At 43.4% G+C, this 23,656-nt stretch overlaps 1 protein-coding gene across 4 annotated transcripts in view; it reads right to left on the bottom strand.

The window, feature by feature from the left end:
• The window catches only part of smap1 (small ArfGAP 1), a 130,260-nt gene that overhangs the window by 25,774 nt on the left and 80,830 nt on the right, over positions 1–23,656 (bottom strand). For all 4 annotated transcript variants that reach the window (XM_063040286.1, XM_063040288.1, XM_063040287.1 and 1 more), the window contains one exon: positions 768–895. In XM_063040286.1, coding sequence (XP_062896356.1) covers positions 768–895 — 128 coding nt within the window. The remainder of the gene's footprint in view (positions 1–767; positions 896–23,656) is intronic.

Genomic DNA, 23,656 nt, shown 5'->3' with positions numbered 1-23,656 from the left:
AAATTGTGTAAAGTTAAGCAGCAGAGCTAGAAAATCAAAGCTCAAAATTATGGCACACAATTAAGAAGGCTGCAAATAACAAAAGTTGGCAGTATAGTTCACAACTGCATACAGTGAGACACCATCAGTTCTGCCCTACCCTCCATTCAAAATGATCATAGCTGCTCATCACTTAATACCCTCTTCCTAACTTCTCCCTTATCCCTTGATCTACTTTGCATTAAGAAACACATTTTAATGTACCACCCAGCCCCAGAGTACTCTAGCAGAGTTCAGTAATTAAAAATTCAAATTCAAAATTAGCTATTTGAAAATAGTTCAGGGAAAAACTTTCACATTTATTAAGTATTTGTAGTCCTACAGTATATAAGGCATCAAATCAAGAAATAGGCAGATGAATAGAGCTGGTGATGTTTTTTAAGTTGTAACGGGCATGGGTCAAAAGTGTCATAACTTTGTTTGAGTTTAATAAGGAATGATTAATACTAAAAGGTTTGTTTTTATTCACTCAGATTTTTAGATTTTATGATTAATAAATGATACTCCTCAGACCTGCTCCTCCATTTTACAGGGCCATTACTATCATTTTCTCTAATTCAGCATTTCCTCATTTCCCCCTAGATTCCCACCGCATCTAACAATAGTAAAAGTAAACAAATGTTGGCACATTAAGACAGATGAAATGGAAGACCTACAATGGATTGCCCCTGTCACTCAAAAGACATGGAAATAAAAAGAGCATGTGATAACACATAAAGCTTACTTACCTGGTGTAACTGTGTATCTGATGCTGGAAGAGGATTAGAAACCATGGGGCCAAAAATATCAAGGTCATCATTCAAAGTTGTATTTGAAGTGGTGCTGCCATTAGCAATAGGAGCTTCAATAGGTGTATCTTGATAGGAGAAAAGCAGAAGGTTTAAGTTCACTACGATAAGCTTTTCAAGATACAGCTTAGAGACCAAACTGGACACAACACTATTTATTTAGATCCTAAACTACCAGCTGTGCCAACATTTTGCTTAGCTTTTAACTGTATAAAAGTGGCTTACCCAAGAGGAAAAGTTCTTACCAATTATGGTGTAGTAATAGATAATGAACTAACAATTACAAAAAGAAGTGGAGCATTCAACTCTGATGCAACCAGATAACCGGGCCCAAAATAGTACAAGTTTATGTTGATCACATGTGAACAAGAACATTTGCTAGCACCTGGAAAAATTGATATCGCACCAATAAATCTTTAGAAAGAAACCACATAGGACACTGTTTTCAGAAGTTAACATTAGAGCTCCAAAGGTGCATCAGTTTTCAGCAGCTATTCCTTTCACTTGGTATGATTACCTAGACTATAGGCCTAGGAGCAAAGTTAGGTCATTCAGCCTATCAAGTCTGCTCCGGCATTTCATCATGGCAGATCAATCTCCCTCTCAATCCCATTCTCCTGCCATTTCTCCATAACCTGACTAATCAAGAAACTATCAACCTCCACCTTAAATGCACCGAGTGACCTGGCCTCCATAGCCATGTGTGGCAACAAATTCCACAGACAAATCGACCCTCTGCCTAAAGGAATTCCTCCTCATCTGTCCTAAATGAACATCCCTCTATTTTGAGGCTGTGCTCTCTCATCCTGGACTCCCCCACCAAAGGTAACATCCTCTTCACATCCACTCTATCTCTACGGTTCAAATGAGATTCCCCTCTCATTTTTCTAAATTCAAGCAAATACAAGCCCAAAGCTTTCAATCACTGCTCATATGACAACCCTTTCATTCCTGTAATCATTCTCAGGAACCTCCTCTGAACCCTCTCCAATGTCAGCACATCATTTTGTAGATAAGGGACCCAAATTTGCTCAGAATACTCTAAGTGAGGCCTTACCTGTACCTTGTACAGCATCAGCATTGTATCCTTGCTTTTATATTTTAGTTCTCTTGAAAAGACTTCTAACGTTAGAATCCGCCTTCATCAATACCGATTTAACCTACAAATTAACCTTCAGGGAATTCTGCACGAGGACTGCCAAATCCCTTTGCACTCGGTTTTTGAATTTTCTCCATTTAGACAATTGCTGTGCTTTTATTCCTTCTATCAAAGTGTATGACCATACACTTGCCAACACTGTATTCCATCTGCCACCTCTTCCCCAAGTCCTTTTGTAGCCTCTCTACTTCCTCAAAAATATCTGCCCCTCCACCTATCTTCATACCATCTGCAAACTTTGCAAGGCAAGAAAGCTACCAATTCCATCATCCAAATCATTGACACATAATGTAGAAAGAATCGGTCCCAACACAACACAGACCCCTGTGGAACACCACTAAACATTGGCAACCAGGCAGAAAATTCTGTTGTCTGCTAATCAGCCACCTCTTTATCCATGTTAGAATTTGCCCTGTATACCATGGGCCTGTAGCTTGCTAAGCAGTGTTATGTGTGGCACCTTGTCAAAGGCCTTCTGAAAATCCTAGTACACACCATCAACCGATTCTCCTTTGTCCATCCTGCTTGTTATTTTTTTCCAAAGAATTCCAACAGATTTGTCAGGCAAGATTTTTCCCCTCAAGGAAACTATGCTGACTTTGGCCTATTTTGTCATGTGCATCCAAATACCCTGAAACGATATCCTTAACAATCAACTCCAGCACCTTCCCGACCACTAAAGTCAGGCTGTCTGGCCTAGAACTTTCTTTCTTCCGCCTCCCACCCATCTTGAAGAGTAGAGTGACATTTGCAACATTCCAGCCCTCTGGAATCATGCCAGAATCTATTGTTTCTTGAAATATCATTACTAATGTATCCACAATCTCTTCAGCTACCTCTGAGAACCTTGGGGTGTAGTCCATCAGGTCCTGGTGACTTAGCTCCTTCAGATCTTTCAGTTTCTGAAACACCATCTCCCTAATAATATCAACTGCACTCACTTTTTTAGAGCAAGACAATAAATGCCGCTGCTACTGTGTGGTAACCGGAATCTCTGGAGCAGAAGGCCCCGAAATCCTCGGCTTTGTGTGTTTCAGCGGCCGGGGCGAGGTCGAAGGCGTTCAGCAGAGGATGGTGCTCGGGAGGCTGTATCGGAGAGACTGATCGGAAGCTCAAAGTTTTCAGACTGATGCACTCAGTGTCTGCTGTGGTGGGCTGCTTCCAAGGCACCGGCAAGTTGACAGTGCCTGGAGGTTTATAGCGGGGAGTTTCTCCCTTTCGCCGCCTGCTATCGGGGACTTGGGAGTTGATTGACTCGGGGCCTTTTGAGATTTTATTTACCGTGCCCAGGGTTTGTTCATCATCAAATTATGGTATTGCTTTGCACTGCTCTAACTATATGTTATAATTATGTGGTTCTGTCAGTGTTAGTCTTTGGTTTGTCCAGTTTTCTATCGAGTCTGCTCCGCCACTTTATCATGAGCTGATCCATTCTCCCATTTAGTCCCACTCCCCTGCCTTCTCAACGTAACCTTTGGTGCCCTGGCTACTCAGATACCTATCAATCTTTGCCTTAAATACACCCAATGTTGACTTGGCCTCCTCTGCCACCCGTGGCAACAAATTCCATAGATTCACCACCCTCTGGCTAAAAAAATTTCTTCGCATCTCTGTTCTGAATGGGCACCCTTCAATCCTTAAGTCATGCCCTCTCTTACTAGACTCCCCCAACATGGGAAACAACTTTGCCACACCCACTCTGTTCATGCCTTTTAACATTCGAAATATTTCTATGAGGTCCCCCCCCCCATTCTTCTAAACTCCAAGGAATACAGTCCAAGAGCAGACAAACGTTCCTCATATGTTAATCGTCTCATTCCTGGAATCATTCTAGTGAATCTTCTCCATACCTCTCCAATGTCAGCACATCCTTTCTTAAATAAGAGTCCAAAACTGCCCACAATACTCCAAGTGAGCTCTTACCAGTGCGTTAAAGAGCCTCAACATCACATCCCTGCTCCTATACTCTATTCCTCTAGAAATGAATGCCAACATTCGCCTTCTTCACCACCGACTCAACCTGGAGGTTAACCTTAAGGGTATCCTGCTCGAGGACTCCCAAGTCCCATTGTATTTCAGAACTTTGAATTCTCTCCCCATTTAAATAATAGTCTGCCCATTTATTTCTTCTGCCTAAGTGCATAGCCATACACTTTCCAACATTGTATTTCATTTGCCACTTCTTTGCCCATTCTTCCAATCTACACAAGTCTCTTTTCAGACTCTGTTTCCTCAGCACTACTGGCCCCTCCACCTATCTTTGTATCATCAGCAAACTTAGCCACAAAGCCATCTATTCCATAATCCAAATGGCTGATGTACAACGTAAAAAGAAGCGGCCCCAACACGGACCCCTGTGGAACACCACTGGTAAACAGCAGCCAACCAGAATAGGATCCCTTTATTCCCACTCTGTTTCCTGCCAATCAACCAATGCTCTATCCACGTATGTAACTTTCCCATAATTCCATGGGCTCTTATCTTGTTAAGTAGCCTCATGTGTGGCACCTTGTCAAAGGCCTTCTGAAAACCCAAATATACAACATCCACTGCATCTCCCTTGTCTAGCCTACTGGTAATTTCCTCAAAAAATTGTAATAGGTTTGTCAGGCAGGATTTTCCTTTAAGGAAACCATGCTGAGTTCTGCCTATCTTGTCATATGCCTCCAGGTACTCCATAACCTCATCCTTAACATTCGACTCAAACAACTTCCCAACCACCGATGCCAAGCTAACAGGTCTATAATTTCCCGTTTGCTTCCTTGCCCCCTTCTTAAATAGCGAAGTGACATTTGCAATCTTCCAGTCCTCCGGAACCATGTCAGAATTTATCGACTTTTGAAAGATTATTGCTAATGCCTCCGCAATCTCCACAACTACTTCCTTCAGAACACGAGGGTGCATTCCATCTGGTACGGGAGATTTATCTACCCTTAGACTATTCAGCTTCCTGAGTACTTTCTCTGTTGTAATTGTGACGGTGCATACTTCTCTTCCCTGACACCCTTGAGTGTCCAGTATACTGCTGATGTCCTCCTCAGTGAAGACTGATGCAAAATACTCGTTCAGTTCCTCTGCCATCTCCTTATCTCCCATTACAATCTCTCCAGCATCATTTTCTATCGGTCCTATATCTACTCTCACCTGTCTTTTAACTCTTTATATACTTGAAAAAGCTTTTAGTATCCTCTTTGATATTATTTGCTAGCTTCCTTTCATCTTTTCCCTCTTAATGGCCTTCTTAGTTTCCTTTTGTAAGCATTTAAAAACTTCCCAATCCTCTGACTTCCCACTAATTTTTGCTTCCTTGTATGCCCTCTCCTTTGCTTTAACTTTGGCTTTGACTTCTCGTCAACCACAGTTGCATCCTTTTTCCATTCGAAAATTTCTTCTTTTTTGGAATATATCTGTCTTGCACCTTCCTCACTTCTCGCATAAACTCCAGCCACTGCTGCTCTGCCGTCCTTCCCGCCAGTGTCCCTTTCCAGTCAACTTTGGCCAGTTCCTCTCTCATGCCACTGTAATTTCCTTTACTCCATGGGAATACCGACACATCGGATTTCGGCTTCTCTTTCTCAAATTTCACAGTGAACTCAATCATGTTATGATCACTGCCTCCTAAGGGTTCCTTCACCTTAATCTCTCTAATCACCTCCGGTTCATTACACAACACCCAATCCAGTACAGCCGATCCCCTAGTGGGCTCAACAACAAGTTGTTCTAAAAAATCATCTCACAGACATTCTACAAATTCTCTCTTGAGATCCAGTGCCGACCTGATTTTCCTAATCCACTCGCATGTTAAAATCCCCCACAATTATCATAACACTGCCCTTCTGACAAGCCTTTACTATTTCCTGTTGTAATTTGTAGTCCACATCACTGCAGCTGTTTGGAGGCCTATAAATAACTGCCATCAGGGTCCTTTTACCCCTGCGATTTCTTAGCTCAACCCATAAAGATTCTGCACCTTCCGATCCTTTGTCACCTCTTTCTAATGATTTATTATCATTTCTTACCAATAAAGCCACGCCACCCCCTCTGCCTACCTGCCTATCCTTCTGATACACCGTGTATCCTTGGACATTCAGCTCCCAGAGATGTGCATCCTTTAGCTCAGTGATGGCCACAATATCATACCTGCCAATCTGTAGCTGTACGACAAGATCATCCACCTTATTCCTTATGCTGCGTGCATTTAAGTACAACACCTTAAGACCAGTATTTAGTACTTTTTGCTTTGATTGCACTGCAACTCATCCAAATGGCTGCAAATTTGCCCCATCACCTGCCTGTCTTTCCTGACATCTTTACTGCTCACTATTTTAGATTTATTTGTTTTCCCCTTCCTCCGCTCTATCATTCCAGTTCCCATCCCCCTGCCAAATTAGTCTAAACCCCCCCTAACAGCTCTATTAAACCTTCCCACCAGGATATTGGTCCCCTCCGGGTTCAGGTGTAACCCGTTCATTTTGAACAGGTCATACTTCCCCCAGAAGAGATCCTAATGATCCAAGAATCTGAAGCCCTGCCCCCTGCACCAGTCTCTCAGCCACGCATTCATCTGCCTGATCCTACTATTCTTATCCTCGCTAGCATGTGGCACAGGTGGCAATCCCGAGATTATTACCCTGGAGGTCCTGCTTCTCAGCTTCCTTCCTAACTCCCGGAAATCTCTCTTTAGGACCTCCTCCCTTGTCCTATCTATGTCATCGGTACCAACATGTACCAAGACAACTGGCTGCTTCTGGACCCGTCCGAGACATCTCGTACACACCATGCGGGTATCTCTATTAGGCTCACAGAATCTCCTGTCTGTTCCCCTGACTATGGAATCCCCTACGACTACCGCATTTCTCTTCTCCCTCCTGCACAACAGTGCCAGGCTCAGTGCCAGAGACTCGGTCACCATGGGCGTCCCCTGTCAGGTCATCCCCCTCAACAGCATCCAGAACAAGATACTTGTTGCTGAGGGGGACAGCCACAGGGGTGCTCTCCACTATCCAGGCATTTTCCTTCCCTCCTGACAGTCACCCAGTTTTCTGACCCCTGTAGCCCAGGGATGACTATCTCCCTGTAGCTCCTGTCTATCACCTCACATCAAGTCCATTCAACACAAATATAAAGCCCTGCATATATGACTGAAACATGCCATTACTCACACCACTCAAATTGGTACCAATTTTGCAGCATCATTCATAACAGTCACATATCCAGCAAAAGAACTACACAACCAAACAACTTGTGATAAGATACTCTGAGTATGTGCATATGTGCATGATTGAAAGGGGGGGGGGGAGAAGGCAGAAGAGAGAAATCAAGATCTGTAAATGTAACAGCTATTGCTAAAAGAGAAGCAAATTTCAGAGCACGCCTTCGCAAAATCAACCAGCCTCTTTGAAAAGAATACATTGAATGTGCCTTAGGAACAAAGCTGACAACATAAAATTATCCAACCTTTCCTTTCTTTTCCACAGCAGCAAAATAGTACATACAGTATTATTTAGCAACATGCCTGTTCATGGACAAAACTTCAGAACAAATTGTTCAACAGCACAAGATACAAAAATAGTTGTAATATTAAAATTGATGGTAGAATCAAGCAAATTTTGTTTACTATTTTACATTGTCCTTAATGACATCTCTCAAATGAATTTTTAAAATAATTTACAGCAAACTGTTCACTTATCTTACCAACCTTATTGCAGGATAGCAGCCTTGTAAAATAATATATAATGCATTTTCAAAAATGAGCATAGCTTTCAACCACTGGAAATAAGCGATGGTTACTTGGTCTGCCAAAGGAAGCAGCAGTCAGACCTAACTTTTTGTTTTGTTTTCCCATCTATACAAATGAATTGGATGAAGACATAGAAAGAAAGAAACATAAAAAAACTACAGCACATGCAGGCCCTTTGGCTCACAAAGCTGTGCCGAACATGTCCCTACCTTAGAAATAACTAGGCTTACCCATAGCCCTCTATTTTTCTAAGCTCCATGTATCTATCCAAAAGTCTCTTAAAAGACCCTATTGTAACCGTCTCCACCACTATTGCTAGCAGCCCATTCCACGCACTCACCAATCTCTGCATAAAAAAAAAACTTACCCCTGACATCTCCTCTGTACCTACTCCCCAGCACCTTAAACCTGTGTCCTCTTGTGGCAACCATTTCAACTCTGGTAAAAAGCCTCTGACTACCCACACGATCAATGCACCTCTATCAGGTCACCTCTCATCCTCCTCCGCTCCAAGGAGAAAGGGCCGAGTTCACTCAACTTGTTTTCATAAGGCATGCTCCCCAATCTAAGCAACATCTTTGTAAATCTCCTCTGCACCCTTTCTATGGCTTCCACATCCTTCCTGTAGTGAGGCGACCAGAACTGAGCACAGTACTCCAAATGGGGTCTGACCAGAGTCTTATATAGCTGCAATATAACCTCTCAGCTCCTACATTCAATTCCATGATTGATAAAGACCAATACACTGTATGCCTTCTTAAGCCCAATTTATACTTCTGTGTCAAACGTATGCCGTAGGTACCGCGTACCCTATGCCGTAGGATGATGTGCACCTCCCCACAGAAAAGTAACTCACGCATCGCGGTGATGCAGACCGCAACAACTGTGATTGGTCCGCTTGGTAGCATCGCATTTCCTCCTACGCATTTCCGGTTGCTTTTCTCCACCGTGTCTGTACACTGACGTGAAATAAATGGTTGGAGACTATGAACCAAATCGTAAAATCTACCTGCCGACATCCAAAAATATTTGAAATGCATTTCCTCGTCCATGTCTCTCACGAAGAAACTCAACACAGTGGTTTAGAAACCCCACCGCCAACTAGTGTTTTGGCGGTGAATTGCAGAGTGACGCAGACACAACAAAGCATGCTCGCTACGGCTTAGGTCTACGCAGTAGTATAAATCAGGCCTACAACATAGCCCGTACGCAAAAGTATAAATCAGGCTTTAACCACAGAGTCAACCTGCATAGCTCCTTTGAGTGTCCTATGGACTCGGACCCCAAGATGTCTCTGATCCTCTACACTGCCAAGAGTCTTACCATTAATACTACATTCTGCCATCTTATTTGATGTACATCCATCCAAGTATAGTTACCAAATCTGATGACACAAAGATAGTCTGGAAAGTCAGCTAAGAGGAAAATTACAATACAGGAAAGTTAAATGGGATATAAATACTTTGAATACAAGATTGTGGAAATCTAGCAAGGTGGTCATTGTAAGGGATTTAAAATTTCTTAATGTACACTGGGACTGACAGTATTAAGGCATTAGTTAGGGTGGAATTTAAGTATGTTCAGGGAAGTTTCTTTATACCATATATTGAGGACTGTACAAGGGAGAAAGCAAAGCCTGACCCACTTTTGTGCAAGTGACTGAAGTGTGGGAGCTCTTTGAGACCAGTGACCGAAATTCTATTAATTTAAGTTCGTTATGGAAAGGGACAGATCTGGTTCACATGTTCAGATTTTAAACTGGGAAAGGCAAATTTGGATAGTATAAAGACAAGAGCTTGCAAAGGTTGGCTGAAGTAGACCATTTGTGGGCAAAGGGATCTCCAATAAGTGAGATGGCAAGAGTTCAAGATCTACATGTTCCTATTAGAATGAAGCAAAGATATGGCCGGAGATGCGAAACCTATAAGACAAGAGACAGAGGCCATGGACAAGAAAAATGAGGAATGGATCAGATAGTTCCAACTGGATATAAGATAGTTCCAGCAGAAAAGATGAAAGAGAATCTAAAGAAATTTTAATCAGGATATGGGCAGTGGGGGGTGGGAAGAGTAACTAGGGTGAGAATAGAGCCCCTCAAAGACCAAAGGAGACATCCATGTGTGGAGCTGCAGGAGATGGACAAGGTACTCAATGAATATTTCTCCTCTGTTTTGTAAGGGGTTTCTTCTTTTATTTTCCTGCGTAGTCTAATTAAAATGGCTTCTTTGTTATGTTATAATTGGGAAAGGGCCTACGCGGGCAAAATACATGGACACTTCTGTGACACAGGTGACACCAGACGGATATGGCAGGGAATTAAAGCTCTGACAGACTACAAGATCAGGCAGAAAACTGATGACAGTGACACCTCTCTACCAGACAGGCCTAACCATTTCTTTGCCCGTTTCAAAGCATCAAACACTACAGCAAGGGGGAGAGCCAGTCCCTTTTTACCATCTGACCAGCCAGCTCCAATCATTGATCCAGAGCAAACACGGAGGACCCTTGCCAGGGTCAACCCACCGAAAGTGGGAGGTCCCGACAACATCCTTGGACATGTGCTCAAGGAATGTGCTGATGTACTAGCAGATGTCCTGACAGACATTTTCAACATCTCCCTTAGTCAAGCTATTGTCCCCAGATGCTTCAAAACCTCCACAATCATCCCTGTAGCAAAGAAATCAGTTGTAGCCTGTCTGAATGATTACCCTCCCGTTGCCCTGACCCCCATAGTGAGGAAATGTTTTGAACGGCTTGTCAAGCCTCATATCACAGCCAGCCTCCCCTCATCACTGGATCCTCTACAGTTTGCTTATCGTACAAATTGCTCTACGGACGACGCAATATCCACCACACTGCACACAGTTCTCTCTCACTTGGACAACAAAGTCACTTATGCCAGAATCCTGTACATTGATTTCAGTTCAGCGTTCAATACCATCACCCCGCAGAGACTAGTGGGGAAACTGTCGGTGCTTGGCCTTAGCACTGCCATGTGTCGCTGGATTCTGGATTTCTTGACAGAGAGACCACAGTCAGTCCGTGTTGGCAGGAACATCTCTGACTCCATCACACTGAGCACTGGATCCCCACAAGGCCGTGTGCTTAGCCCATTGCTGTTTACACTGCTAACACATGACTGTGCAGCCAGATTCAAGGAGAACCTGATCATTAAGTTTGCCGATGATACCACAGTGGTGGGGCTCATCAGCAAAAATGATGAAACAATGTACAGGGAGGAGGTCAAGCACCTAGAGAGCTGGTGCAGGGATAACAACCTGATGCTTACTGTCACCAAAACCAAGGAGATGATCGTCGATTTCAGACGGTCTCAGCCTGAGCACACACCCCTCAGCATCAGCGGCTCCACAGTGGAGAGAGTGGAAAACATCAAGTTCCTTGGGGTGCAGATCTCCGACAATCTCACCTGGTCCAGGAACACCACTGGGATTGTGAAACGGGCCCAGCAGAGATTGCACTTTCTGGGGAAGCTTAAACAAGCATCACTCCCCACTAACATCTTAACTACATTCTACAGAGGCGTGGGTGAGAGTGTGCTGACATTTTGCATCACAACCTGGTACTCCAGCTGCAGTGCTGTCGACAAAAAAGCCTTGCAGAGGGTGGTTAGGGGAGCGGAGACGGTTACTTGGGTGTCCCTATCTTTCTGTCCAAGACCTCTTTCAGAGTCGATGCCTCCAGAAGACACGGTACATCATTAAAGACCCCTCACACCCTCTCCATGATCTGTTTGTTCTTCTGTCATCAGGCAAACGTTACACGAGCATCAAAACTAAAACCACAAGGCTACTAAACGCTTCCTCCCACAGGCAGTCAGACTGTTAAATAGCTGCTCCACCTGACTCTGCTTTGGTCACTTTTAACTTGCACTGGACACTTATAACTGATTTTAACTGACATGTGGCTGTTGTGTTTTACTATTTATCGTTATGTTTATTATTTAGTGTTGCATTTGTTATGTTATGATTGCACTGCCCCTGAGAAACGCTGTCTCATTCTGCCCTACAGAGCTGATGTATGGTTAGAATGACAATAAAGTTTTTTGAATCTTGAATCTAATTGAAATGGCTTCTCTGTTATGGTAACTGCTGAGAAAGTCCTCCCGCTAGCAGTTTGTTTGGATTATGTTACTGATAAGAGGATGAACAAACCAATTGGGATAAATGTTATTCTTTCTGTGTATCTGTAAGTTAGCGTGATGCGTGGGTTTTTGTGCAGAAGACAGGAGAGAGAGACAGAGGATGGACAAGGTGCTGTGAGTCCGCTAACGAGGTCAGACCCTGAGGAGTCCGAGGTCCAGGGTGTTTGGTGAGGAGAGGAGACGGAGACGGGCTCGTGTGGAGCATCTGGTTGACCACTGTTGTTGGTCCCAGGCAGCAAGTCGAGGTGGTCCGAAGGGATTGCAGGGTGAAGGAGGGTCCTGAGCTCCAACTGTTTGTGCACGAAGAGATTGAACCTTGATAAGTGCGGCGCCTTTTATTTTCCTTTTATAGTTTATTCTCTATTAATTATATAGTTCCAGTAATATCTAGAAACTGTAAATCATTTAATTGTATCTGGTGTATTGTCTGTTATTTGGGCGGGGTGGGGTACATCACACAGCATCCACACGAACTATTACCTGGCTTGGCGGGACCGAGAGCTGTTTCCCTAGACGACAGCGAGCTGAGCGACCCTGAGGCTGGCCAGTGGGGGATACAGTTTTTATTGTTGATAAAGACAAAGACGTGAGAACTAGGGAAAGTTAATAGGGATATCCTGCAGTCGCAGTGATGCTGCACATCTTAAAATATATGAAGGGAGACAAATCTCTGAGACCTGACTCAGATATTTGCATTATTCTTAGCCACCAATGAAGTGCCAAAAGACTGGGGGATAAAGAATATTGTGTCTTTATTTAAGAAGGGCTGACCTGGCTCTGAATGTCATATCCAAAACTTACTGGCCTACAAAACTGAGTGACGAAATAAACTGACGAAGTTTGTTATTTCTTCCACACAAGCCGTGTCCAGCCTCAGTTCATTTTTGGAACTGCAAGTTCAAAACTAAGTAAACAATACTTCAACATCAATAATTCACCTTGTGACTACTTTTATATATGTGGCCCTGCATTTTTTGACTAAATTCAACAGTAGCATCTTTCATTGGTCAATTTCTATTACACCATGCAACAAATGATTATGAAACAGCTTTCTTTGGAGCAAAAATTATTCAAAATATGCCCAAAGAAGAAAACACAGGAATGATATACCATTCTGTGCATCACTAAACAATAGCTCAAATTGTGACAGGAAACCATCAAGCTACTTTTTCACCCTAACAGAAGATGCACTTGGAACGTAAATTATTTTCTAAGACAGGCACTGGACCAGAAAAGAAACTGTTTTTCTTTCCACAGATGCTGCCTGACCCAAGTGCTCCAGTATTTTGTTTATTCTTTCTTTTCCTAGCTTCTAACTTTTTTAAAAAAGTATGCAAGGTACCTTCATCAACTTAACATAACAAGCTTGTCAAAGTGCAATACTACGAAACCAAGCAAATCTTTACTACACCAGTGTCTTGTTTTTAGATCTTTGGTATGTAAGCATAGTGAAAAACAATCCCTCCACTCGTTGCCCAGTTCAGAGGAGAATTCCCATGATAACTGGTTTCTCTTTTCACAGATATTGCTTGACAGGCTGCCTTTTTCCCAGCATTCTGTTTTTGTTACATAAACTTAATAACCAGGAATGACAACTGAAAATGATAAAATACTTCTTCCAGATACAAGAGTTAAGGATATGCAGCTCAAACATTTACCAATACAAACCTGAAATGTGAAAATTTACAATCCTCCTTTCAACTTCCTTTTCCACATGAATGATTCAGATAGCAGAAGAGAACAAAACCTGCTTCTGATCTATATTCTGAAAGAATTAATTTGCTTATTAAGACCTCAGGATAACCTTAAGTACTTTTGAAGTGCAGTCTCTGATACAATGCAGGAAACCACTGAAAACCATGATGAGATAGTGACCTGATTATCTATTTTAATACTGTGGTTCATGGTTAAATATTGGTCAATTTGCAAACCAACATTCAGAGTCTCTTATACCCACTTAAGAAACAGTAAATTGAACCTTGCCCTCAAAAGATGGCACAACCCTGAAGGCAGAGATTAAGACTTAAAGCCACACACCCCTTGCCCATCCTCTGGGTTTCCCCCCCTCCCCCTTTTCCTTCTCCCTGGGCCTTCTGTCCCATGATTGTCTCATATCCCTTTTGCCAATCACCTGTCCAGCTCTTGGCTCCATCCCTCCCCCTCCTGTCTTCTCCTATCATTTTGGATCTCCCCCTCCCACTTTCAGATCTCTTACTAGCTCTTCTTTCAGTAAGTCCTGACAGAGGGTCTCGGCCCAAAATGTTGACTGTACTTCTTACTAGAGATGCTGCCTGGCCTGCTGCGTTCACCAGCAACTTTGATGTGTGTCACCTGATGTGTTTTGCCACAGCTGTAAGTGCATGCCTCTTGAAAAAAGGTGCAAATTTAACATTGGAAAATGACTTCCATCTGTACCCAATTCTATTAATTCCATTTTAAGATTCCATTTCCAAGAACTTGAGAACAGTGTTTTTTTGCTGCATATTTCCTTTTGTTGTTCTATTAACATTCAAAATTAGTATCACCAAATTTCTGAAAACTGATAAGGATACACAGCATGTAGCACATTACTAAACTTCTAAATTTAAATGCAATTTTAAATTGGTTATTGAAATAGAAATATTCTGTCATTTATGACAAACCTGAAATGCTTTGTTTTAATTTTCTACAGAATGAACTAAAATGAATTTCATGAAAATGCAAGGAAAAAAATCAAAACAAAATCAGCAATAAATACAAGCCATTTGAGAAAAAAAAAATTAGATTAAGCCTAGAAGCCGCAGTGAAATTGGCAAGACCTATGGGAATGATGAGAGCAAGAGAAACAAAGCCTACAGTGGAGTGACCATCCTCAGAGCAGCCAGGTTGAAAGAGGCCTCTCAGAGGAAAGAAACCGCAGCACACATTAAATTTGTAGCCCCATGATCAATCCTGATGCATAGCAGGGAAGGGAAACTTCTAGCTGAGCATGAGTGCCTAGTGCCAGAATCCAGGGAAGTCAGGAGAACAGCCAAACACTTGAGTGGTGCTAAATAAAAAAACCTAATGACAGAAAATATTGGTGGGAATGATCTATAGGGCTCAATAACAATATAGGGAACAATCTAAACCAGGAAATTAGTGTAATGTGCTTAGCAGTAACAGGGAAATACAATAGACTACAGATGCTGGAATCAGGAGCAAAAAACTACTGGAGGAACTCAGTGGGTCAGACAACATCTGAAGAGGGAAAAGGACTAGTCAGTTTTGAGTTCTGATGCAAGGCCTCTACTCAAAAACATCCTCAGTTCGCTTTTAGCAAAATCTTATAGCGACTGAGCAGCATAGCACAGAAACAGGCCCATTGACCCATTTCGTCCATGCCAAACTATTAATCTGCCTAATCCCATCAATCTGCACCGGGACCACAGTTCTCCATACCCTTCCTATCCAAGTACCTAAACAATTGAAATTTAACCCACCATTTTTGCTGCCATTTTGTTTCACACTCTCACGACGAAGTGAAGAAGCTCCCCTTCATGTTCCCCTTAAACATTTCACCTTTCATCCTTAACCCAAGACCTCTAGTTCTAGCAACACACAACAAAGTTGCTGGTGAACGCAGCAGGCCAGGCAACATCTCTAGGAAGAGGTACAGGACTCGGCCTGAAACGTCGACTGTATCTCTTCCTAGAGATGCTGCCTGGCCTGCTGCGTTCACCAGCAACTTTGATGTGTGTTGCTTGAATTTCCAGCATCTGCAGAATTCTTAGTGTTTACCTCTAGTTCTACACTCACCCAACTTGTGGAAAAAGCTTGTCCACATTTACCCTACCCATATCCCTCAATTTTGCATACCTCTATTAAATCTCCCCTCATTCTCCTACGCTCTAGGGAATAAGGTCCTAATGTATTTAGCCTTTCCCTATAACTCAGGTAATCAAGTCCTGGAAACATCCTTGTAAACTTTCTCTGCACTCTTTCGAGACCAAAACTGCAAACGGAATTTCAAATTAGACCTCCCAAACGTCTTATACAACTTGAACGTAACATCAAAATTCCTGCATTCAATACTTAGATTTATGAAGGCAAATGTGCCAGAAGTTTTCTTTATGGCCTGTGATACCACTTTCATGGAATTATAGATCTGTATTGCCGCATCAACCTGTTCCACCACACCATGCCTGAACTGATGTGGAAAAGAAAATCTTCCCCCAACAGGATGAGAATCTTCGGAATTCTCTATGTAGTAGGGCTGGGAAGGCTAAGTGAAAACAGCGACCACTGTTTTTCCAGTACAAGGAGATTATAAGGTTTATGCTGCCAGGTGACCCACAAGTAAAAGACCAGGAATGATTTAATAGAATTACAAAGCAGACAAAGGTCAAATAAACTATTTGTAAGAATAAGAAAAAGAACATAAGGCAAAGTGCTGAGATTCAACTGAAAGTGAAGTACCAGACAGAAGTTTTAACTTCGGTTTTCTGCAGCGAAGAAGAGCGAAGTTAAGGGCACAGGTTTAAGGTGGGAGGGGAAAAATTTAAAGAGGACATGAGTGGCAAGAAGCTGGTGGCTATATGGAATGAGCTGCCAGATAAAACAGGTAAAGGCAGATACTATTACAATGTTTAAAAGACATTTAGACAAGTACATGGATAGGAAACACTAAGAGGGATATGGTCAAATGCAACCAAATGAAACTGCAAAACTATAGGAGATGAATTTGGTGTTTCAGCACATAGAGTCTGCTCCACCATTCAACCATGACTGATTTATCTCTTCCTCCCAAATGCATTCCATCTACCTTCTTCCCATAACCTTTATTATAGTCCTCTTGAAATAAACACTAACATTGCATCTCTTTGAGGCTTCAGCAAAGAGAGGCTTCAGTCAGAAAAAGCAAAAAACAGAGAAAAGCTCGAGGTAATTTTTTTCCTGCCCTTCTTTATGTCTGCTCAACTAGGACAGTAGAAGTGCCACACAGAATAGGTGAATGCTCCTCTTGAGGGATGTGGAATGGCATGGAGACCTCCAGTGTTCCTAATGACTACAACAGCGAGGTGCAACCAACTGCAGCTTCTAACAATCCGCATTAAGCAGTTGGAGCTAGAACAAGATGAACTCTGATCATTCAGGAGGCCGAAGGGGTGACAGATAGAACACATAGAGAACTGGTTACACCAGACACAGGAAACTGGGTGATACGAAGGGGAAAGGGTTTAAGGAGCCAATGCGGAGTGCCCCTGTGGACATCCCCCTCATCAACAGGTATATCACGCAAACACGAGAAAATCTGCAGATGCTGGAAATTCAAGCAACACACACAAAATGCTGGTGGAACGCAGCAGGCTAGGCAGCATCTATAGGAAGAAGTATAGTCGACGTTTCGGGCTGAGACCCTTCGTCAGGACTAACTGAAAGAAGAGATAGTAAGAGATTAATCATAGATAGTAAGATAGGAAGAGATAGTAAGAGGTATATCACTTTGGATACTGTTGGGGTGGGGGATGTTCTAACAGAAAAGTCACAGCAATCCGGTTTCTGGCACTGTGACTCGGAACAGAAGGAAAGAGAAGAGGAGGGGCAGTGGGGTGATAGGGATTTGTTGGTTCAGGGAACGGACAGGAGGTTCTGGGGACGACAACAAAACACCCAGATGGCATGTTGACCCCTGGGTGCCAAGGTCCGGAACATCTCGGATTGTGTCCTCAGCATTCTTAAGTGGGAGGGTGAACAGCCAGAGGTCATGGTCCATGTAGGTACCAATGACTGGTGAGGCATTATGGACGAGTGACAAGATTCTACAAAAGGAGTTCAGGGAATTAGGTGCCAAGTTAAAGGTCAGGACCTCCAGGGTTGTGATCTTAGGACTGTTATCCATGCCGCATACTAGTGAGGCTGGAGCTAAGAAGTTTGTACAGTTTAATATGTGGTTAAGAAGTTGGTGTAAGAGGGAAGGCGCAAGATTTTTGTATCATTGGGCTTACTGCTAGGGAAAGTGGGACCTGTATAGAAGGGCCATTTCAACACCTGAACTGGAGGGGGACTAATATCATAGCGGGAAGGTTTATTAATGCTGCAAAGTAGGTTTTAAACTAGAGTTGTACGGGAATGAGAACCAGTGTGTCAGAACAGTTAATGGAGAGGTTGTGGAGGCAGATGTTGGGAAGACCTCAGACAAAGTCAGGAATCAAAAGGATGAGCATAGTGCAACTTGTGGCCAGAGCTGCGTATATTTCAATGCAAGTAGTATTGTCGGAAAGGTGGATGAACTCGGGGCACGATTTATGACATTGTAGCCAATAGTGACACTTGGTTGCACGAGGGGCAGGACTGGCAGCTCAAAATTCTGGGGTCTGTTGTTTTAGACGTGACAGAGCAGGAGGGGATAAAGGAGGAGGGGTGACATTACTAGTCGAGAAAAATGTCATGGCAATACTTCATCAGGAGACTAGAGAACTCCACTGGTGAGGCATTATGGGTAGAACTTGGAAATAAGAAAGGTATAACCACGTTAGTGGGGCTAAATTACAGAATGATCAACAGTCCCAGGGATTTAGAGAAACAAATTTGCAAAGAGATTGCAAACCGTTTCAAGAAACAAGGTTGTTTTAGCAGGCGATTTTAACTTTTCACATATTGACTGGGAATCACATACTGCAAAGGACGAGATAGGATAGAGTTTGTCAAATATGTTCAGGAAGGTTTCCTTCATCAGCACACAAGTTCCAATGAGAGAGCATGTGATGCTGGATCTGTTATTAGGTGACAGATATTGTGTAGGGGAACACAATATCCAGTGATCACAATGCCATTAGTTTCGAAATAAATATACAAAATGATAGGACTGGTTTGTGGGCTGGGATTCTAAATTGGAGAAAGGCCAATTTTGATGGTATCAAAAATAATCTGGCAAGTGTGGATTGGAACAGGCTGCTTTCTGGCAAAGGTGTACTTAAAAAGTGGGAGTCCTTCAAAAATGAAATTTTGAGAGTACAAAGCTTGTATGTGCCTGTCAGAATAAAAGGTAAAGATACAGATGTAGGGAACTTTAGTTTTCAAGAGATATTGAGGCCTGTTTAAGAGGGGAAAATAAAGGTGCGTAGCAGGTTTAGGCAAGCAAGAACAAACTAGGTGTTTATGGAGAACAAGAACAGAACACTTAAATCAGGAAGGCTAAAAGAAGGCTTGAAGGAGAATTCCAAGGGATTCTACAGATATATTAAAAGCAAAAGGATAGCAAAGGATAAAATTGGTCCTCTGAAAGACTAGAATGGTAATCCATGTGTGGAGCCAAAGCAAAAAGGGCAGATCTTAAATTAATTATTTGCATCAGGAGAAGGACACAGATACTAGAGAAGTAAGCAACGTGGCATCAACTTCAAGGACCCTGAACAGATTACAGAGAAGTAGGTGTTTACCATCCTGAGGCAAATCAGAGTGGATAAATCCCCAAGGCCTGACAAGAAGTTCCCTCAGACCCTACGGAAGGCAAGTACAGAAATTGCTGGGGCTCAAGCAGAGATATTTAAAACATCCTGAGCAATAGAAGTACCAGAGGTTTGGAGGACAGTCAATGCTGTTCCACTGTTTTAAAAAAGGCTCTAAACATAAATCAAGAAATTACAGGCTGGTGAGTCTGACATCAGTTGTGGGAAAATTACTGGAAAGTATTCTCAGGGACTGGATATATAAGTATTTGGATAGATATGGACTGATTAAGGACAGTCAGCATGGCTTCGTGTGTGGTAGGTAATGTCTAATCAATCTGATAGAGTTTTTTTGAGGAAATTACCAGGAAAGTGGATGAAGGCAAGGCAATGGATGTTGTCTACATGGACTTTAGCAAGGCGTTTCACAAGGTTCCACATGGGAGGCTATTCAAGAAGGTTCAGTCGCTCAGCATTCAGGATGAGGTAGTAAATTGGATTAGATATTGGATTTGTGGGAGAAGACAGAGAGCAATAATATAGGGTTGCCTTTAACTGTAGGCCTGTGACTAGTGGTGCATCACAGGCACTGGTGCTGGAGCCTTTGTTGTTTGTTATCTACATCAACGATCTGCATGATAATGTGGTTAACTGGATGAGCAAATTGGTGGATGACACCAAGACCGGGACAGAGAGGAAGGCTATCATGGTTTACAGAGGGATCTGCATCAGCTGGAAAATAGGCTGAAAATGGAAGATGGAATTTGATGCAGACAAATGTGAGGCTTTTCACTTTAGTAGGACCTACCATGTTAGGTCTTATATCGTGAACGGTGGAACACTCAGGAGTGCAGTGGAACAATACAGGTCCATAATTTGTTGGAAGTGGCATCGCAGGTAGCTAGGGTTGTAAAGAAAGCTTTTGGCACATTAGCCTTCATAAATCAACATATTGGGGACAGAAGATCATATGTTATGTTGAAGTTGTCTGAGACGTTGATGAGGCTGAACTTGGTGCAGTTTTGGTCACCTACCTACAGAAAAGATGTCAACAAGGTTGAAAGACTACAGAAAATTCACAATGTTCCTGGGTCTGGGGACCTGAGTTACAAGGAAAGATTGAATAGGTTAGGACTATATTTTTTAGAACATAGAAGACTGAGATGTGATAGATGTGCACAAAATTATGAGGTGTATAGATAGGGTAAATGCAAGCAGGCTTTTTTCCACTGAGGTTGGGTGTGACCACAACCAGAGGTCGTGGGTTAAGGATGAAAGGTAAAGTTTAAGGCGAACACGAGGGGAAACTTCTTCACTCAGAGTTCTGAGAGTGTCGAATGAGCTGCCAGCACTACTGATGCATGCAAGTTCAGTTGAACATTTAAGAGAGGTTTGTATAAATACTTGGATAGTAGGGATATGGAGGGCTATGGTCCCAGTGCAGGTTGATGGGAATAGGCAGTTTAAATGGTTTTGGAATGGACTAGATGGGTCAAAGGGCCTGTTTCTGTGGTGTAAGCCTCTACGACTCTGTTGCATTCACCTTCCTCACCACCGATTCAACCTGTAAATTAACCTTAAAGGAATCGTGCAGAGGATGATATTCGTTTTAAATGGACGTCCCCTTATTCTGAGGCTGTAATTCCAGTGAGTACAGGCCCAGAGCCATCAAATGATCATATGATAAGCCTTTCATTCCGGGAATCATTTTCATGAACCTCCTTTGAACCCTCTTCAATGTCAGCACATCCCTTCTTAAATAAGGTGCTCAAAACTTTTCACAATACTCCAAGTGAGGCCTCACCAATAGAGCCTCAGCATTACATTCTTGCTTTTATATTCTATTCCTCTTGCAATAAATGCTAACCTCACATTTGCCTTCCTCACCATTGACTCAACTTGCAAATTAACCTTTAGAGAATCTGGCACAAGAACTCCCAAGTCCCTTTGCACCTCTGATTTCTGAATTTTCGCCCCATTTAGAAAAAGTCTTTACCTTTATTCCTTCTACTAAAGTGCATGATCATACACTTCACTACACTGTATTCCATCTGCCATCTCTTTGCCCATTCTCCCAATCTGTCAAGTTCTTCTGCCAGACTCCCTGCTTCCTCAACACTGCCTACATCTCTACTTATTTTTGTATCATCCATAACAAAATAAGTCACAAAGCCATCAATTCCATCATCCAAGCAACACATACAAAATGCTGGAGGAACTCGGCAGGCCGGGCAGCATCTATGGAAAAGAGTACATTTGACTATTCAAGCCGAGACCCTTCATCAGGACTTGGCCCGAAACATCAACTGTACTCTGTTCCATAGAGGCCACCTGGCCTGCTGAGTTCCTCAAGCATTTTCTGTGTGTTGGTTTGGATTTACAGCATCTGGAGATTTTCTCGTTAGGAATTCCATCATCCTGACGGCCAATAAGTAAAACTCCTTTTTGAAGGAGGAAGTCTGAGAATCGGAGCGGGAGTGCGGAGGAAGCCATTTCTGAATTTTTCCGTTTTTTTCCCTCATTGGCGTTCAGAGAGGCGGGACTGCGCAGGCGTGTGATGTCGGGCAGTGAAGCGCAGAAGATTTAAAAGGACAGAAATCCTGCTTCGGGTTTAATTCGAAGAAGGAAGTCTGAGAATCGGAGCGGGAGTGCGGAGGAAGCCATTTTTGAATTTTTTCGGGTTTTTTTCCATCGGCGTTCAGAGAGGCGGGACTGCACAGGCGTGTGATGTCGGGCAGTGAAGCGCAGAAGATTTAAAAGACAGAAATCCTGCTTCGGGTTTAATTCGAAGAAGGAAGTCTGAGAATCGGAGCGGGAGTGCGGAAGAAGCCATTTTTGAATTTTTCGGGTTTTTTTTTCCATCGGCGTTCAGAGAGGCGGGACTGCGCAGACGTCTGACGTCGAGCAGTGAAATGCAGAAGATTTAAAAGGAACAGAGCCTCATACAGCCGGCAGCGAAGTTTGCGGGCGGCGGAGTGAGCCGGGAGCAGAGTGAAGGCTTAAGGGCTTCGGCTCAACGGGCTTAGGCGGAAACGGGCGAAGCGAGGAAGGTTTGGCATTCATTTTTTGTTGCTATTTGAGGAGAGGGGCAGTATGAGTGTGAGGGCAGTTTGTTGTTCTCGGTGCCGGATGTGGGAGGCCCTGGCAAGCCTCCCGGACGTCCACATCTGCGCCAGGTTTGTCGAGATGCAGCTCCTAAGGGACCGCGTTTAAGAACTGGAGCTGCAACTCCATGACCTTCGTCTGGTCAGGGAGAGTGAGGAGTTGACAGAGAGGAGTCACAGGCAGGTGGTCACACCGGGGCCATGGGAGGCAGACAAGTGGGTCACGGTTAGGAGTGGGAAGGGGAAGAGTCAGGTAATAGAGAGTGCCCCGGTGGCTGTGCCCCTTGACAATAGGTACTCCTGTTTGAGTACTGTTGGGGGGGGGGGGGAACAGCTTACCTGGGGGAAGCGACAGTGGCCGTGCCTCTGGCACAGAGTCCGGCCCTGTAGCTCAGAAGGGTAGGGAAAGGAAGAGGTGGGCAGTTGTAATAGGGGACTCGATAGTAAGGGGGTCAGATAGGCGATTCTGTGCACGCGGTTCAGAGACCCGGATGGTAGTTTGCCTCCCTGGTGCCAGGGTCCGGAATATTTCTGATTATGTCCAAGATATCCTGAAGTGGGAGGGTGAGGAGCCAGAGGTCGTGGTACATAAAGGTACCAATGACATAGGTAGGAAAAGGGAAGAGGTCCTGAAAGGAGAATTATAGGGAATTAGGAAGGGAGTTGAGAAAAAGGACCGCAAAAGGTAGTAATCTCGGGGTTACTGACTGTGCCACGCAACAGTGAGAGTAGGAATGCAATGAGGTGGCGGATAATTGCGTGGCTGAGGGATTGGAGCAGGGGGCAGGGATTCAAGTTTTTGGATCATTGGGACCTCTTTTGGCGCAGGTGCGACCTGTGCAAAAAGGACGGGTTACACTTGAATTCTAGGGGGACCAATATCCTGGCAGGGAGACTTGCGAGGGCTACTGAGGTGACTTTAAACTAGAATGCTGGGAGGTGGGAATCAAATTAAAGAGACTAGGAGAGAGGAGGTTAGTTCACAACAGGGGGATGGGAACCAATGCAGAGAGACAGAGGGGTGTAAAATGAGGGTAGAAGCAAAAAGTAGTAAGGTGAAAAGTAAAAGTGGCAGGCCGGCAAATCCAAGGCAAAAATCAAAAAGGGCCACTTTTCAACATAATTGTATAAGGGCTAAGAGTGTTGTAAAAGCGAGCCTGAAGGCTTTGTGTGTCAATGCAAGGAGCATTCGTAACAAGGTGGTTGAATTAAAAGTGCAGATTGTTATTAACGAATATGATATAGTTGGGATGAC

Source organism: Mobula hypostoma, chromosome 2 (assembly GCF_963921235.1).
Source record: "Mobula hypostoma chromosome 2, sMobHyp1.1, whole genome shotgun sequence".
Taxonomy (NCBI): domain Eukaryota; kingdom Metazoa; phylum Chordata; class Chondrichthyes; order Myliobatiformes; family Myliobatidae; genus Mobula; species Mobula hypostoma.
This window is presented reverse-complemented; position numbering and strand designations above follow the sequence as displayed.